The following is a 19,748-nucleotide window of genomic DNA, read 5'->3' as shown; positions in this document are numbered from 1 at the left end:
TTTCTATAGAGATAAAATTTGGACAAAATTTTCTATAGAGATAAAATTTGGACAAAACTTTTTATAGAAATAAAATTTTGACAAAATTTTCTATAGACAAAAATTTCTATAGAAATAAAATTGACAAAATTTTCTGTAGAAATGAAAATTTTCTGTATAAATAAAATTTTGACAAAATTTTCTATAGAAATAAAGTTTTGGCAAAATTTTCTATAGGTATACAATTTTAACAAAATTTTGTATAGAAATAAAATTTTAACAAATTAGTTTATGAAATAAAATATTATTTTGTAGATTGGTCGCATTTTTGATGTTCATACATAGCAAAAAAATTCACAAAATTTTCTATACAAATAAAATTTTATTTCTATAGAAAATTTTCTCAAAATTTTATTTTTATTGAAAATTTTTTCAAAGTTTTATTTTATTTGGACAAAATTTTCTATAGAGATAAAATTTGGACAAAATTTTCTTTAGAGATAAAATTTGGACAAAACTTTTTATAGAAATAAAATTTTGACAAAATTTTCTATAGACAAAAATTTCTATAGAAATGAAATTGACAAAATTTTCTGTAGAAATGAAAGTTTGACAAAATTTTCTATAAAATAAAAATTTTGACAAAATTTTCTAAAAAATAAAATTTTCACAAAATTTTCTGTAGAAATATAATTTTCACAAAATTTTCTTTTTTTTTCACAATTGTCTATTAAAATAAAAAATTTTATAGAAATAAAGTTTTGACAAAATTTTCTACAGAAATAAAATTTTGAAAAAATTTTCTATAGAAATAAAATTTTGACAAAATTTTCTATAGAAATAAAATTTTCACAAAATTTTCTATAGACAAAATTTTTTATAGAAAATAAATTTTGACAAATTTCTAAAAGAAATAGAAAAAGGACAAAATTTTCTATAGGTATACAATTTTGACAAAATTTTCTATAGAAATAAAATTTTGACAAAATTTTCTATAGAGATAAAATTTGGACAAAATTTTCTATAGAAATAAAATTTTGACAAAATTTTCTATAGACAAAAATTTCTATAGAAATAAAATTGACAAAATTTTCTATAGAAATGAAAGTTTGACAAAATTTTCTATAAAATAAAAATTTTGACAAAATTTTCTAAAAAAAATAAAATTTTCACAAAATTTTTTGTAGAAATATAATTTTCACAAAATTGTCTATAGAAATTAAGCTTTGACAAAATTTTTTATAGAAAATAAATTTTGACAAATTTCTAAAAGAATAAAATTTGGACAACATTTTCTATAGGTATACAATTTTGACAAAATTTTCTATAGAAATAAAATTTTGACAAAATTTTGTATAGAAATAAAATTTAGACAAAATTTTCTATAGGAATAAAATTTTGACAAAATTTTCTTTTTTTTTCACAATTGTCTATTAAAATAAAAATTTTTATAGAAATAAAATTTTGACAAAATTTTCTACAGAAATAAAATTTTGAAAAAACTTTCTATAGAAATAAAATTTTGACAAAATTTTCTATAGAATAAAATTTTCACAAAATTTTCTATAGAAATTCTATAGACAATTATAGAAATAAAATTTTGACAAAATTTTCTATAGAAACTAAATTTTGGCAAAATACTATGGAAATAAAATTTTGACAAAATTTTTTATAGAAATAAAATTTTGACAAAATCTTCTATAGAAATAAAATGTTTACACAATTTTCTATAGAAATAAAATTTTGGCAAAATTTTCTATGGAAATAAAGTTTTGGCAAAATTTTCTATAGAAATAAAGTTTTCACAAAATTTTCTATAGAAATAAAATTTTGATAAAATTTTCTATAGAAGTTAAATATTGACAAAAGATTCTACAGAAATAAAATTTTATTTTTGGTTTTAGTCCAGCTCAAGGTCATTAATGAAAAAACTCCAGATGTTTTTTATTCGAGTTTTACTTTATTGAAGCCAATATTTCGATTTGACATCGTCAATCTTCATCAGGACCAGGTACTAAACATATATATATATAACAAAAATATCACATTTTTATTTTCACATTACAACCATTTAAGTGTGTAATAATTACATTAAATAAAACAAGAGTGAAATTGCACTTTACTGTTTTATGACACCTTACTGACTAACTTTCGTTGTCGATCTCTGCTTTTTATAACGATTTCCCTGTATATGTGTGAGCATCCATCTATATCCGTTTTGTAATTAAGTCTCTTCTCCGATGGAACGTCAATAATATGTAGCATTTCTAAAGTGAATCTCTTATTATGGTGTCTCTCTTCAGCTAAAATGTCAACTTGGGTCAAATTTGGTTTATGTCCAGGCAATGCACAGTGGGCAGCGAGTGCAGTTTTTTGTTCCAAAGGACGATCAATAGCCTTTACGTCAGATTTGTGACCTGATAGTCTAGTTTTAAGTTTCGTTTTTGTTGTGCCAACATATATTTTATTACATGTGTTCAACTCGTCGCCGTTGCATTTAATCTTATAAACCACATCCGACTTTTCTTCCGTTTTTAACTTAGATTTCGTCCTACTATAAAGTTCATTGACTGTGCGATGTGTCTTCTCGGCTAACTGGAATTTTTCTTTGTCAAATATATTTGAATTCTTCAGCCTTTCCGTGAAGCCTGGTATGTATGTGACTGAAATATACTTTTTCGGGTCCTCCAATCGAGTTACTTTGTCCTCCTTTACATATTTAACTAATTGTTGTATAGTGCGAGTTGGAAACTCATTTTTATGTAAAATGTCTCCTATGCGTTTGATGTTTTTCTCGTAGAAATCCTCATCACTTATAGAAATAAAATTTTGACAAAATTTTCTATAGACAAAAATTTCTATAGAAATCAAATTGACAAAATTTTCTATAGAAATAAACTTTTGACAAAATTTTCTTAAAAAAATAAAATTTTCACAAAATTTTCTGTATAAATAAAATAAAGTTTTGACAAAATTTTCTATAGGTATACAATTTTGACAAAATTTTGTATAGAAATAAAATTTTTACTCAATTTTCTATTAAAACAAAATTTTTACAACATTTTCTATAGAAATAAAATTTTAACAATTTTTTTTATGAAATAAAATATTAGTTTGTAGATTGGTCGAATTTTTGATGTTCATACATAGAAAAAAATTCACAAAATTTTCTATGCAAATAAAATTTTATTTCTATAGAAAATTTTCTCAAAATTTTATTTTTATTGAAAATTTTTTCAAAATTTTATTTTATATAGAAAATTTTGTTAAAATTTTATACTATAGAAAATTTTGTCCAAAATAAAATTTATAAAATAAATTTTGACAAATTTCTATAGAAATAAGATTTTGACAAAATTTTCAATAGAAATAAAATTTTGACAAAATTTTCTATAGAGATAAAATTTGGACAAAATTTTCTATAGAGATAAAATTTAGACAAAACTTTTTATAGAAATAAAATTTTAATTTTCTATAGACAAAAATTTCTATAGAAATAAAATTGACAAAATTTTCTATAGAAATGAAAGTTTGACAAAAGTTTCTATAGAAATAAAATTTTGACAAAATTTTCTTAAAAAAAATAAAATTTTCACAAAATTTTCTGTAGAAATATAATTTTCACAAAATTGTCTATAGAAATTAAGCTTTTGCCAAAATTTTTATAGAAAATAAATTTTGACAAATTTCTAAAAGAAAAAAATTTGGACAAAATTTTCTATAGGTATACAATTTTGACAAAATTTTCTATAGAAATAAAATTTTGACAAAATTTTCTATAGAAATAAAATTTTACACAATTTTCTATTAAAACAAAATTTTTACAACATTTTCTATAGAAATAAATTTTAACACATTTTTTTTATGAAATAAAATATTATTTTGTAGATTGGTTGATGTTCATAAATAGAAAAAAATTCACAAAATTTTCTATGCAAATAAAATTTTATTTCTATAGAAAATTTTCTCAAAATTGTATTTCTGGAGACTTTTTTTCAAATTTTATTTCTATAGAAAATTTTGACAAAATTTTTTTCTATAGAAAATTTTGACAAAATTTTATTTCTATAGACAATTTTGACAAAATTTGATTTCTATAGACAATTTTGTTAAAATGTTATTTCTATAGAACTTTTTGTATTTATTTTATTACTATAGAAAATTTTGCCAATACATTATTTCTTTAGAAAATTTGGTTTAAAATTTTTTTGTCAAAATTTTATTTCTACAGAAAATTTTGTCAACATTTTATTTCTATAGAAAATATTGTCAAAATTTTATTTCTATTGACACTTTTGTCAAAATTTTATTTCTATAGAAAATTTTGTCAACATTTTATTTTTATTGAACATTTTTTCAAAGGTTTATTATATATAGAAAATTTTGTTCAAATTTTTTCAAAATTTTATTTCTATAGAAAATTTTGTCAAGAGCGTATTTCTATGAAAATTTTGTCAACATTTTATTTCTATGAAAATTTTGTCAAAATATTATTTCTATGAATATTTTGTCAAAATTTTATTACGACCTATCTAGCTACTTCTGGTGGTCAAAGATATTTATCTTCTATGGTTTAAGCTATTTATATTAAGTACGTTGCAAATAGAGTTATGTAAATGGCCTTAGCTCATACTGTGATGTAGGGTATTTAAATCAGGTGGAGTATTTTTATTTTTTTGCCTTCTCTTAATGGAGTCTTTAATTTATTCGTTTTTTGTTTTCGTTTTTTTTTTTTTTTGCGGTGAATCAGAATAATGTCATTTATTCCATTTTTTTTTTATATTTTCGTAGTTTTTCTAAATTAGTTAGAGAGTGATTTAAATTATTTTAATTATGGTCTCGTTAAAAAATGTCCCCATACCATATTGAGATAAAAAATATTTTGAAAAATTTTATAATAAAGTTAATCGTATTGAAGTGTTGGTTTTCGTGTAGTTCTGCTCTCTATTTTATACCATATACGAAACATCAATGCCTATTTGTAAAGGATTTATTAATAAAATGGTGAATTATTATCACAATTTCAAAGACACTACACTGAAAAAACAGTGAACCCTTTTTCATTGCAAAATGAACTAAACTGTAGTAATATTGACCATGATATAGTCCTTAAGAATTTTTCTGCTTGTCTAGTTTAAAAAATACGATATATATACCCCTACCAAATTAAAAGGCCTGTATTAATTTGGTTAACTTGACTATTTTTTGGGACACCCGATAATAAATTTCGTTAACATTCTCTTTAAAATGTCGATAAATAAATTATGATACCTTCACCACTACCTTGGTACAGGGTATAATAAGTTTGTGCATTTGTATGTAACGCCAAGAAGGAAAAGTCTGAGACCCATCGTTTCGTATACCGATCGTCTTAGAATTAAATTCTGAGTCGATTTAGCGATGCCCGTCTATCTGTATATCTGTCCGTCCGTCTGTGTGTCTGTCCATATATTTTTGTGCGCAAAGTACAGGTCGCAGTTTAAGTCCGATCGTCCTCAAATTTGGCATAGGGTTGTTTTTTTTGGCAACAAAGACAATCGCTATTGATTTGAAAAAAATCGGTTCAGATTTAGATATAGCTGTCATATATATTTATCCCCGATCTGGTTTCGTGTTTATCAACCGATGTTCTTCAAATTCCGTATATCCGAATATTTTATGAGTCTCGAAAAACCAAATCGGTTCAGATTTAGATATAGCTCCCATATATCCTTCGTCCGATTTAGACTCATATGGCAACAGAGGCCAAAGTTTAGTAGCGATTTTCGTGAAATTTTGCACAGAGAGTAGAATTGACATTCTACCAATGCTTGCTAAATTTGATTGAAATCGGTTCAGATTTAGATATACCTCCCATATATATATATATATATATATATATATATATATATATATATATATATACATATATATATATATATATATATATATATATATATATATATATATATATATATATATATATATATATATATATATATATATATATATATATATATATATATATATATATATATATATATATATATATATATATATATATATATATATATATATATATATTATATATATATATATATATATATATATATATATCTATATATATATATATATATATATATATATATATATATATATATATATATATATATATATATATATATATATATATATATATATATATATATATATATATATATATATATATATATATATATATATTATATATATATATATATATATATATAATATATATATATATATATATATATATATATATATATATATATATATATATATATATATATATATATATATCTTTCGTCCGATTTCCACTTATATGGCCTCAACAGCCCGAGTTTTGCCCTGAATTGTTTCAAATTATGCACAAGGAGTACGTTTAACAGTATCAGTAAGTGTGCCAAATTTGGTTGAAATCGGTTAAGATTTAGATATAGTTCCCATATATATCATTCGCCTGATTTACACTCAAATGACCACGGGGGCCAAAGTTAAACTCCCAATTACGTGAAATTTTGCAGAAATAGCAGAATTATTATTCTAACTATACATGTCAAATTTAGTCGAAATCGGTTCAGATTATATGTAACTCCTATATATACGTTCACCAGAGTTGGGGAAATATGGTAGACTATTTCATATTTTAGACCCATTTTCAATGGAATTTTCCTTCAATTGACTGGATAGTTTCCACAGAGAATTTATTTAATATGATATTTAAGTGTGCCAAGTTTGATCTAATTTGGTTTAGATTTAGATAAAGCCTCCATATATTCATCAGGGCCTCTGGTTAGTTGTTCTGAGCTTTATTTCAAAGAGAACGAGCAGGAGGAGGCTCTGGGACAAAGCGGACCGCATGGGAAGGAAGAAGTTGGAAAGATCAGATCGAGGAATCAATTTCAATTAATTCGATTGTGGATGACAGTCTTTCGTAGAAGTTTCTACGCAATCAATGGTGGAGGGTACATAAGATTCGACCTGGCCGAACTTACGGACGTATATACTTGTTACACGCTATTTTGGTTCAAATTCAATAATAAGCAATCATTCCATATTTATTTCGTGCCCATCAAATGTACAAACGAAGACATCATGTAACTGCAAATAAAAATAAATGATACCCTATAGCAAAATGCAGAACAAAAACCAGGTAAATTTTTATACCCTCCACCATAGGATGGGGGTATATTAACTTTGTCATTCCGTTTGTAACACATCGATCCTCTAAGAGAAGCAAATTTCAACCGATCCGGCTGAAATTTTGTACATGGTGTTAGTATATGGCCTCTAACAACTATGCAAATATTGGTCCCCATCGGTCCATAATTATATATAGCCCCCATATAAACCGATCCCCGGAGTTGGCTTGCCGAGCCTCTAAGAAAAGAAAATTTCATCCGATCCGGCTGAAATTTGGTATGTGGTGTTAATTTCTACGCAATCTATGGTGGAGGGTACATAAGATTCGGCCTGGCCTAACTTACGGACGTATATACTTGTTACACGCTATTTTGGTTCTAATTCAATAATAAGTAATCATTCCATATTTATTTCGTGCCCATCAAATGTACAAACGAAGACATCATGTAACTTCAAATAAAAACAAGTATATACATCCGTAAGTTCGGCCAGGCCGAAGCTTATGTACCCTCCACCATGGATTGCGTAGAAACTTCTACTGAAGACTGTCATCCACAATCGAATTACTTGGGTTGCGGTAACACTTGCCGAGGGCAAGGTGTCTTAGAACCTCCTAACACCGTAATATGTACCACATAATCCATACGTGGTATATATTAAACTAAACAAGTATATACGGCCGTAAGTTCGGCCAGGCCGAATCTTATGTACCCTCCACCATGGATTGCGTAGGAACTTCTACTAAAGGCTGTCATCCACAATCGAATTACTTGGGTTGCGATAACACTTCCCGATGGCAAGTTATCGTAAAACTTTTTAACACTGTCTTCTAAATTGTAAGTTAGCCCATACGGGGTATATATTAAACAAAAAAAGGCCGATTAAATACGTATATAATATAGTTTGACAAAATTTTCTATAGAAATAAAAACTTGACAAAATTTTCTATAGAAATAAACGTTTGACAAAACTTTCTATAGAAATGAAATTTTGACACAACTTTCTATAGTAATAAAATTTGACAAAATTTTCTATGGAAATAAAGTTTTGGTAGATTATATTTGGCGATATGGACCAATTTTTGTGTAATAAGTCATCGGCTATATATAACTAAAGACCGATATTGACCAATTTTTACATGGCTGTTAGAGGCCATATATTGACAAAATGTACCAAATTTCAACCGCATCGGATGACTTTTGCTATATATAATTATGGACCGATATGGACCAATTTTTGCATGGTTGTTAGATACCATATACCAAACACCATGTACCAAATTTCAACTGGATCGGATGAATTTCGCTCCTCCAAGAGGCTCCTGAGGTCAAATCTGGGGATCGGTTTATATGGGAGCTATATATAATTATGAACCGATATGGACCAATTTTTCCATGGTTGTTAGAGACTATATACTAACACCACGTACTAAATTTCAATTGGATCGGATGAATTTTGCTCCTCCAAGAGGCTCCGGAGTTCAAATCTGGGGATCGGTTTATATGGGAGCTATATATAATTATGAACCGATATGGACCAATTTTTGCATGGTTGTTAGAGGCCGTATACTAACATCAGGTACCAAATTTCAACAGGATCGGATGAATTTTGCCCCTCAATGAAGCTCCGGAGGTCAAATCTGGGGATCGGTTTATATGGGGGCTATATATAATTATGGACCGATATGGACCAATTTTTGCATGGTTGTTAGAGACCGTATACTAACATCAGGTACCACATTTCAACCGGATCGGATGAATTTTTCCCCTCCAAGAGGCTCCGGAGGTCAAATTTGGGGATCGGTTTATATGGGGGCTATATATAGTTATGGACCGACATGGACAAATTTTTGCATGGGTGTTAGAGACCGTATACTAAGACCACGTACTAAATTTCAACCGGATCGGATGAATTTTACTCCTCCAAGAGGCTCCGGAGATCAATTCTGGGGAACGGTTTATATGGGGGCTATATATAATTATGGACCGATATGGACCAATTCTTGCGTGTTTGTTAGAGACGACATTCTAACACCATGTTCCAAATTTCAACCGGATCGGATGAATTTTGCTCCTCCAAGAGGCTCCGGAGGACAAATCTGGGAATAGATTTAAATGGAGGCCATATATAATTATGGACCGATATGGACCAATTTTTGCATGGTCATTAGAGACCATATACTTACACCATGTACCAAATTTCAGCCGGATCGGATGAAATTTTCGTTTCTTAGTGGCTCCGCAAGCCAAATCGGGGGATTGGTTTATATGGGGGCTATATATAATTATGAACCGATATGGACCAATTTTTGCACTGTTGTTAGAGACCATTTACTAACACCATGTACCAAATTTCAGCCCGATATGATGAAATTTGCTTCTCTTAGAGAGATCGCAAGCCAAATTTGGGGGTCCGTTTATATGGGGGCTATACGTAAAAGTGGACCGATATGGACCAATTTTTGCATGGTGGTTAGAGACCATATACTAACGCCATGTATCAAATTTTAAACGGATCAGATGAAATTTGCTTCTCTTAGAGCAATCGCAAGCCAAATTTGGGGGTCCGTTTATATGGTCCTACATCAATAACAACTACTTGTGCCAAGTTTCAAGTCGATAGCTTGTTTCGTTCGGAAGCTAGCGTGATTTTAACAGACGGACGGACGGACGGACATGCTCAGATCGACTCAGAATTTCACCACGACCCAGAATATATATACTTTATGGTGTCTTAGAGCAATATTTCGATGTGTTACAAACGGAAAGACAAAGTTATTATACCCCCATCCTATGATGGTGGTATGATATTTAACAACCATGCCAAAAGTGGTCCATATCAGTCCATAATCATCATCCGACTCAGTTGAAATTTGGTACATTGTGCTAGTATATGGCCATTAAGAACCATGCCTAACTAGGTTCATATCGGTCTATAGTTAGTTATAGCCCTCAGATAAATCGATCCCCAATCAAACAAAAATTGGTCCATATCAAGTTCATAATTGTATATAGCCCCCATATGAGTGACCCCCATATTTTAATTCTGGCTCCCTACGTACCGTGCAAAAGTCCATATCGATTCGTAATTATTTGTAGACTTACCTACACATAAGTTTTTTGTCTAATATATACCACGAATGGGCTAACTCACAATTTAGAAAACGATGTTAAGAAGTTTTAAGATCCCAAAACCGAAGTAATTCGATTGTGGATGACAGTCTTTCGTAGAAGTTTCTACGCAATCCATGGTGGAGGGTACATAAGATTCGGCCTGGCCGAACTTACGGCCATATATCAATTACACTTCCCTTTTTTGTGTTCCCATAAAACCGCGTGCCACTTCTGAATAAATAAATTAACACAATAATTCCGTATTCTCCGTCAATTCCAAGCAACAATCAAAACACGACTGATGCGCAAAATGAAAATCGTGTGTACCTGATCAATGTTTTTATAAAATTCGTTTCGCTGCCAAAAAGTTAAAAATTAAATGGTCACGAAAAAAATGTACATGGTTTTTATGACCATGTAATGATTCTAGACATATGCAAAAAGTCAAAAAATTGAATTGTCAGGTACATGATTTTCACGACCATGTAATGGTCTCAAATTCTATCATTTAAATGATAGAACATGTTTGCGGCATTTGAGAACCATTTAAGTGCTTATTGCCACCATACATTTTTCACGGCTAGAAAATTATTTTAACAAAGATAAAATACATGGTTTTTGCGACAATTGCATGATCTATATAAGAATTAAACCGATGCGGCAAACCATGTCCAAACATGTTTTTTCTGTGCGTGTATATTCTTACATCAAGTATTGTGGCTAAGTACTTAACGAATCTCCTATGTACACCCAGAGAAGGAATATGATCACCTCAAACATGTTTCAAGAGCAAAATATTATTTTTGTGTGGTGACCATGTAACATTTTTATCGCAACCATTTTATTTTCTCGAAAATTATGTATCTGTTTTTGGAAAGCATTTTATGTTTGGCGAGAACACAACATTTTTGCGAAAACCATGTTACATGGTCACCACCCAAAAATAATATTTTGCTCTTAAAACATGTTTCAGGTGATCATATTCCTTCTCTGGGTGTGCGTGTACTTGTAGTGTTGCTACATTTCCCCTTAAGAATGTATTCTATAGCACATGTTTGTCCTTCTCCAACATTAGAGAAATTTTGTAAAAGGACCCAAGACCAATAAAAAGTAACAATTTAGTTTATTTTCTAATTTTTATTTTCAACAGTATTCAAGATAATAATCGACAACAAATCTTTAATAACAAAAAAAAAATATCTTTACAGTCCACATACGTTCAAATCCAATCTCTTCTCTCTTTCTCTCAATCTCCCTTTAATTTGTGTTTTTCTCCAAAAATACTGTTTACTAAACAACGAGCAGGTTTGTCCTCGTTCATATTAACAGGACTTACCAGCCATGGCCGTATCCCAAACCATGACCACCTAAGGCCAAACCATGACCACCTAAAGCCAAGCCATGGCCACCTAAAGCATAACCATGACCACCTAAAGCCAAGCCATGGCCACCGCCATAGCCTAATCCATGACCCAAGCTTAAGGCAGGAGCAGCATAGCTAATTTTGGCAATTGGTGCAGCATAAGAGATGGCAGGAGCAGCTGCAATTTTTGTAATGGCAGGAGCTGCATAGGAATGGGAAATAGCCGGAGCATGAGCTATGGAGATTGCAGGAGCTGCAGCAATGGCATGGCCACCGCCAAGATAACCATGGCCAAGACCACCACCACCACCCAAATAGCCAGGAGCGGCAGCAGCGCTAGCAACTAAAGCAAGAGTGACGAGAACCTACAAAATTAAATAGAAAAAATAATATTTCACATCAATAAAATATATACATATGTACATAAATAAAATTGATTTATTTTCGTTTAATTTGGTGTTTAAAAATAATGACAAAAAAAATACCCAAAATAGGTGTTGCCAATTTCATTCCATTATCAATGAAATTTTCATAACAACAATCAGGGTTATAATGGTGAAGGACATACTAGATAGGGTCACGAAAAAAAGTTGATGCGGTCACCCCCCAGTTTTGTAGCATATTCGAAGACAATTTCAGAACACCAAAACTTTTTTTTTTCGAGCACACTACGACCCCCCGAAATACAATTTATTGTGCTGTGTTGTCATTTGAAGTAGAGGTGTGCACGTGAGTAATATTTTGCTCACGATCACGCACAGTCACGACGGAAAAATCTTATTCACGCACACTCACGAACGATATTTTTTGGTAGGACTCACGCTCGCGCACGCTCACGAAAAGAAAATGTGTACTCACGCACACACACGCACGAAAATTTTTTAAATGTCGTGACTCACGAAAAATATCGTGACTCACGAAAAATGTCGTGACTCGCTAAAAACCGTGTGACCCACGAAAAATTTTATGAGTAATTTACCTACAGAACCTGACTGGAAACATGAGTATGATTAAAATTGAGAGCGTTACAAAACTTTTAACACTTAGGATATCACAAAAATTATAAACGAACTCAACTCCTAAGCATTTTATGTTGGTAAGCGGGATTATTTTCGCGAGCGTGTTTTTCCGTAATTCGTTACTCACGCTCGCTCACGAAGATATTATTTTCGTGAATCACGCACGACATTAGGTTGGTTAATCACGCTCACGCACACTCGCTTCGTATATCCCTATGATGCCCATTTCTGATAACCATTATAAAGATCTTAACAAAATATGAAACTTTTGCTTTTGAAGTATTTACTTTCATAAACAAAAAAGTTACAGAGATTTTAAAAAGTCAATAGGTCACATACATACATATTGTATATTAGGATCTCATTTGTCGCTTTTCTTTTGATATAGATATAGATAAATAAAGCTATTCAAATGCCAGTTTAAAAATCCAAGTTATATTTATACTTCAAAGTAAACAAAAAAAATCTAAATTAAACAAGTATATACGGCCGTAAGTTCGGCCAGGCCGAAGCTTATGTACCCTCTATCATGGATTGCGTAGAAACTTCATCTAAACACTACCATCCACAATCGAATTACTTAAGTTGCGGTAACGCTTGCCGATGGCAAGGTATCTTAAAACCTCCTAACACCATCTTCTAAATTGTATGTCCATACGTGGTATATATTAAATCAAAAAAGATCGATACAATACGTATATAATTCAGTTTGACAAAGTAGACATAAAATTTTGACAAAATTTTCTACAGAAAGAAAATATTAAAAAATTTTCGATGGAAATAAACTTTTCACAAAATTTTCTATAGAAATAAAAATTTTGACAAAATTTTCTATAGAAAGAAAATTTTGACAAAAATTTCTACAGAAATTAAATTTTAACAAAATTTTCTATAGAAATAAACTTTTGAGTCAAAAAAATTTGTTAAAATTTAGAAAATTTTGTTAAAATTTAATTTCTGTAGAAATTTTTGTCAAAATTTTCTTTCTATAGAAAGTTTTGACAAAATTTTCTATAGAAATAAAATCTTGGTCGATTATTTTTGGCTCGAGTGGCAACTATGATTATGAACCGAATAAAATTTGAACAAAATTTTCTATAGCAATAAAATTTTGACAAAATTTTGTATAGAAATATAATTTTGACAATGATGAAAATATTATTATGAACCGAATAAAATTTTAACAAAGTTTTCTCTAGAAATAAAATTTTGACAACATTTTGTATAGAAATAAAATTTTGGTAGATTATTTTTGGCTCTAGTGGCAACCATGATTATGAACCGATATGGACCAATTTTTGTGTGATTGGACCAATTTTGGTATGGTTGTTAGCGACCATATACTAACACCACGTTCCTACTTTGAACAGGATCGGATGAATTTTGCTCCTCCAAGAGGCTCCGGAGGTCAAATCTGAAGAACGCTTTATATGGGGGCTATATATAATTATGGACCGATATGGACCATGTTCCAAATTACAACCGGATTGGATGAAATTTGCTTCCCTTTGAGGCTCCGCAAGCCAAAATCTGGGGATCGGTTTATATGGGGGCTATATATAATTATGGACCGATGTGGACCAATTTGTGCACGGTTGTTAGATACCATATACCAACATCATGTACCAAATTTCAGCCGGATCGGATGAAATTTGCTTCTCTTTGAGGCTCCGCAAGCCAAAATCTGGGGATCGGTTTATATGGGGGCTATATATAATTATGGACCGATGTGGACCAATTTTTGCACGGTTGTTAGAGACCATATACCAACATCATGTACCAAATTTCAGCCGGATCGGATGAAATTTGCTTCTCTTTGAGGCTCCGCAAGCCAAAATCTGGGGATCGGTTTATATGGGGGCTATATATAATTATGGACCGATGTGGACCAATTTTTGCACGGTTGTTAGAGACCATATACCAACACCATATACCAAATTTCAGACGGATCGGATGAAATATGCTTCTTTTAGAGGCTCCACAAGCCAAATCTGAGGGTCCTTTTATATGAAGGCTATACGTAAAAGTGGACCGATATGGCCCATTTTCAATACCATCCGACCTACATCGATAACAACTACTTGTGCGAAGTTTCAAGTCGATAGCTTGTTCAGTTCGGAAGTTAGCGTGATTTCAACAGACGGACGGACGGACGGACATGCTTAGATCGACTCAGAATTTCACCACGACCCAGAATATATATACTTTATGGGGTCTTAGAGCAATATTTCGATGTGTTACAAACGGAATGACAAAGTTAATATACCCCCATCCTATGATGGAGGGTATAAAAAATAAACAAGTAAGGAAAGTCCAAAGTCGGGCGGGGCCGACTATATTATACCCTGCACCACTTTGTAGATCTAAATTTTCGATACCATATCACATCCGTCAAATGTGTTGGGGGCTATATATAAAGGTTTGTCCCAAATACATACATTTAAATATCACTCGATCTGGACAGAATTTGATAGACTTCTACAAAATCTATAGACTCAAAATTTAAGTCGGCTAACGTTCTTGGGCGGAACACAATGTTAGTAAAATAATGCGCCACGGTGTGGCGTAGGGTATAAATATGGGAAACATTTAAATCTGAAGCAATTTTAAGGAAACTTCGCAAAAGTTTTTTTATGATTATCGCTCGATATATATGTATTTGATGATAAGGAAAATTACAGTCCTTTTTACAAGTTTTCGACTAAGCAGAGGCGAATTTAAAAGGGAAAATATTGGTATTTTGACCATTTTTGTCGAAATCAGAAAAAAATGTATATGGGAGCTATATCTAAATCTGAACCGATTTCAACAAATTGGGCGCGCATAGCTACAATGCTAATTCTACTCCCTGTGCAAAAATTTCAACTAAATCGGAGTAAAAAATTTGCCTCTGTGGTCATATGAATGTAAATCGGGCGAAAGCTATATATGGGAGCTATATGTAAATCTGTCCGATTTCAATCAAATTTGGCACGCATAGCTACAATGCTAAATCTACTCCTTGTGCAAAATTTCAACCAAATTGGACCAAAAAATCTGGCTATTAGAACCATATTAGTCCATATCGGGCGAAAGATATATATGGGAGCTATATCTAAATCTGAACCGATTTCAATCAAATTTTGCACACTTAATTGCACTACTAATTGTACTCCTAGTGCAAAATTTCAAACAAATTGGGCCAAAACTCTGGCTTCTAGGACCATATTAGTCCAAAAAACTCTGGCTTCTAGGACCATATTAGTCCATATCGGGCGAAAGATATATATGGAAGCTATATCTAAATCTGAATAGATTTCAGCCAAATTTGGCACGCACAGCTACAATGCTAAATCTACTCCCTGTGGAAAATTTCAACCAAATTGGACCAAAAATCTGGCTATTAGAACCATATTAGTCCATATCGGGCGAAAGATATATATGGAAGCTATATCTAAGTCTGAACCGATTTCAATCAAATTTTGCACGCTTAACTGCACTACTAATTGTACTCCTAGTGCAAAATTTCAAACAAATTGGGCCAAAACTCTGGCTTCTAGGACCATATTAGTCCATATCGGGCGAAAGATATATATGGGAGCTATATCTAAATCTGAATCGATTTCAATCAAATTTGGCACGCATAGCTACAATGCTAAATCTACTCCCTGTGCAAAATTTCAACCAAATTGGACCAAAAATTTGGCTATTAGAACCATATTAGTCCATATCGGGCGAAAGATATATATTGGAGCTATATATAAATCTGAACCGATTTCAATCAAATTTTGTACACTTAACTATATTACTAATTGTACTCCTAGTGCAAAATTTCAACCAAATTCGACCAAAAATTTGGCTTCTGGGGCCATATAAGTCCATATCGGGCGAAAGATATATATGGGAGCTATATCTAAATCTGAACCGATTTCAATCGAATTTTGCACACTTAACTATACGACTAAGTGTTATGTATGTAGAAAATTTCAAGCAAATCGCTATAAAACTCTGGCTGCTGGTTCCATATTAGTGCATATCGGGCGAAAGATATATATGGGAGCTATATCTAAATCTGAACCGATTTCTTCCAATAGGGTTCTATTCTGATCCAAATTAGAAACATCTGCCAAATTTGAAGGCGATTGGACTTAAATTGCGACCCAGACTATGATCACAAAAATGTGTTCACACACAGACGGACGGACGGACAGACGGACATGGTTATATCGACCTGAGCATTATTGCCAAAGACACCATGTGTCTATCTCGTCTCCTTCTGGGTGTTACAAACATATGCACTAAATTATAATACCCTGTTCCACAGTGTGGCGCAGGGTATAATAACTTTGAACCCTCATTATCAAAACGTTATCCAGCAATACTATAAAAATTCCAAAGAAGTAAGTATTATCCGGAAATAGTACACAATTTGGACATCTCTAATGAATTTTATATGGACTTATTATCCCAGCAAAAAAGGAATAGCAAAAAAAATGGATCCGGAAGTAATGCAAAATTGGCGTAGAAGCAATGAATTTAACATGGACTTGCCTTTATTTCAACAACACAGGATGGTTTATTAATTCAAATTTTTTAACTCCCATTTTCAGCCACAGTGTGGCGCAGGGTATAAAATAGAATAGAACCCTATTGATTTTGGAAGAAATCGGTTCAGATTTAGATATAGCTCCCATATATATATTTCGCCCGATATGGACTTATATGGCCCCAGAAGCCAGAGTTTATTTTATTAATTCTAGTATATACGGCCGTAAGTTCGGCCAGGCCGAATCTTATGTACCCTCCACCATGGATTGCGTAGAAACTTCTACGAAAGATTGTCATCCACAATCGAATTACTTGGGTTGTGGTACCTTAAAACTTTTTAATATCGTTTTCTAAATTGTGAGTTAGTCCATACGTGGTAAAGAACTAGAATTGAAATATGGGGGTCGCTTTTATGGGGGCTATATACAATTATGACCTTGATATTACCAATTTTTTTGTGATTGGGGATTTATTTATCTGAGGGCTATATATAACTATAGACCGATATGGACCTAGTTAGGCATGGTTCTTAATGGCCATATACTAGCACAATATACCAAATTTCAACTGACTCGGATGAAATTTGGTCCTCCAAGAGGCTCGAAAACCATATCTCGAGATCGATTTATATGGGGGCTAGATATGATTATGGACTGATATAGACCACTTTTGCCATGACTGTTAAATGTCATATACTACCACCACGTACCAAATTTGAACCAGATCGAATGAATTTTGCTTCTCCAAAAGGCACCGGAGGTCAAATCTGAGGAACGGTTTATATGGGAGCTATATATACTTATGGGCTGATATGAACCAATTCCTGCATGGTCGTTGGATACCATATACTTACATCACGTACCAAATTTCAACCGAATCGGATGAATTCTGCTCTTCCAAGGGGCTCCGGAGGTCAAATTTGGGAATCGGTTTATATGGGGGCTATATATAATTATGGACCGATTTCGACCAATATTTGCATGGGTTTTTGAGGCCATATATTAACACCACGTACCAAATATCAACTGAATCAGATGAATTTTGATCTTCCAAGATGCTCCGGAGGTCAAATCTTGTGATCGGTTTATATGGGGGCTATATATAATTATGCACCAATGTGGACCAATTTTTACGTGATCATTAGAGACCATATACCAATACCACGTACCAAATTTCAGCTGGATCGGATGAAATTTGCTTCTCTTAGAGGCTCCGCAAGCCAAATCTGGGGATCGGTTTATATGGGGGCCATATATAATTATGGACCGATGTGGACCAGTTTTTGCATGGTCATTAGAGACCATATACTTACACCATGTACCAAATTTCAGCCGGATCGGATGAAATTTGCTTCTCTTTGAGGCTCCGCAAGCCAAATCGGGGGATCGGTTTATATGGGGGCTATATATAATTATGGACCGATGGGGACCATTTTTTGCATGATCATTAGAGACCATATACTTACACCATGTACCAAATTTCAGCCGGATCGGATGAAATTTGCTTCTCTTAGAGGCTCCGCAAGCCAAATCGGGGGATTGGTTTATATGGAGGCTAGATATAATTATGGACCGATGGGGACCATTTTTTGCATGGTTGTTAGAGATCATATGCTGGTACCATGTACGCAATTTCAGCCGGATCGGATGAAATTTGCTTCTCTTAGAGTCCCCGCAAACCAAATTTCAGGGTCCGTTTATATGGGCGCTATACGTAAAAGTGGACCGATATGGCCTTTTTACAATACCATTCGACCTACGTAATTAATAACTACTTGTGCCAAATTTCAAGTCGATAGCTTGTTTCGTTCGGAAGTTAGCGTGATTTCAACAGACGGACGGACGGACATACTCAGATCGATTCAGAATTTCAACACGACCCAGAATATATATACTTTATGGGGTCTTAGAGCAATATTTCGATGTGTTACAAACGGAATGACAAAGTTAGTGGTGGAGGGTATAAAAAGTTAAAATTTCCTTTCAATAATATGAAAAAAACGAGTTACAAAAAATTGTATTAAAAGAACTTCCTGAGTAGTTAAAATAAGTAACATCTTTGGGAGAACATTTTTGGAAGTGCTTTTAAAGTTTTGCCTTTAGAAGCACTTCCAATTTTTTTTTTTTTTTTGCTGGGAAGTTAATGATTTTTTTTTCGGTATGGTTAGCTCTATTCGGCTGTAGATTTTTTCCACTGTTGGCCAGTAAACTTCGTATTTAATTTTTGGTTTTGGTTTAAGGATTCCTTTGGTTTCACATTTTCCAATTTTTTTTAATGTTTTTAATATATTATTATTTTTTTTTTTTTTTTTTTTGATTATAATAATATTATTATTTTTTATTTATTTAATCCTTTTTTTTTTGGTTTTCTTCGATTAACTTACAAATTTGAACATTTTTATTGCAAGGATTTTGTTTTTTGTATACACAAAACAAGGACTACTGATGAAGTTCTGTATGCAGACAGTGTTAACTTGGTTTTGAATAACTTGTTCCAATGGCCAATAGTATTTATAGTGGAAAAAATTATGTTTACCTTTTTAATTCGACAAATTAAAATGTGAAGTGAAAATGTTATGAGAAATCT

At 31.6% G+C, this 19,748-nt stretch overlaps 2 protein-coding genes across 2 annotated transcripts; both read right to left on the bottom strand.

The window, feature by feature from the left end:
* Positions 1 to 2,106: 2,106 nt before the first annotated feature.
* LOC142235916 (uncharacterized) lies at positions 2,107 to 11,574 on the bottom strand. Its single transcript, XM_075307165.1, has 2 exons — positions 11,538 to 11,574; positions 2,107 to 2,702 (listed from the first exon to the last, which is right to left on the bottom strand). Exons 1-2 carry the CDS (start codon positions 11,572 to 11,574, stop codon positions 2,107 to 2,109), a joined length of 633 nt encoding a protein of 210 aa, XP_075163280.1.
* LOC142236363 (uncharacterized) lies at positions 11,371 to 19,658 on the bottom strand. Its single transcript, XM_075307607.1, has 2 exons — positions 19,546 to 19,658; positions 11,371 to 11,981 (listed from the first exon to the last, which is right to left on the bottom strand). Exons 1-2 carry the CDS (start codon positions 19,555 to 19,557, stop codon positions 11,586 to 11,588), a joined length of 408 nt encoding a protein of 135 aa, XP_075163722.1. The 5' UTR covers positions 19,558 to 19,658; the 3' UTR covers positions 11,371 to 11,585.
* Positions 19,659 to 19,748: the final 90 nt, after the last annotated feature.

This window comes from Haematobia irritans, chromosome 4, assembly GCF_050003625.1.
Source record: "Haematobia irritans isolate KBUSLIRL chromosome 4, ASM5000362v1, whole genome shotgun sequence".
Lineage (NCBI taxonomy): Eukaryota > Metazoa > Arthropoda > Insecta > Diptera > Muscidae > Haematobia > Haematobia irritans.
Note: the sequence above shows the minus strand (reverse complement) of the source record. Positions and strands in the feature narration are given on the sequence as shown.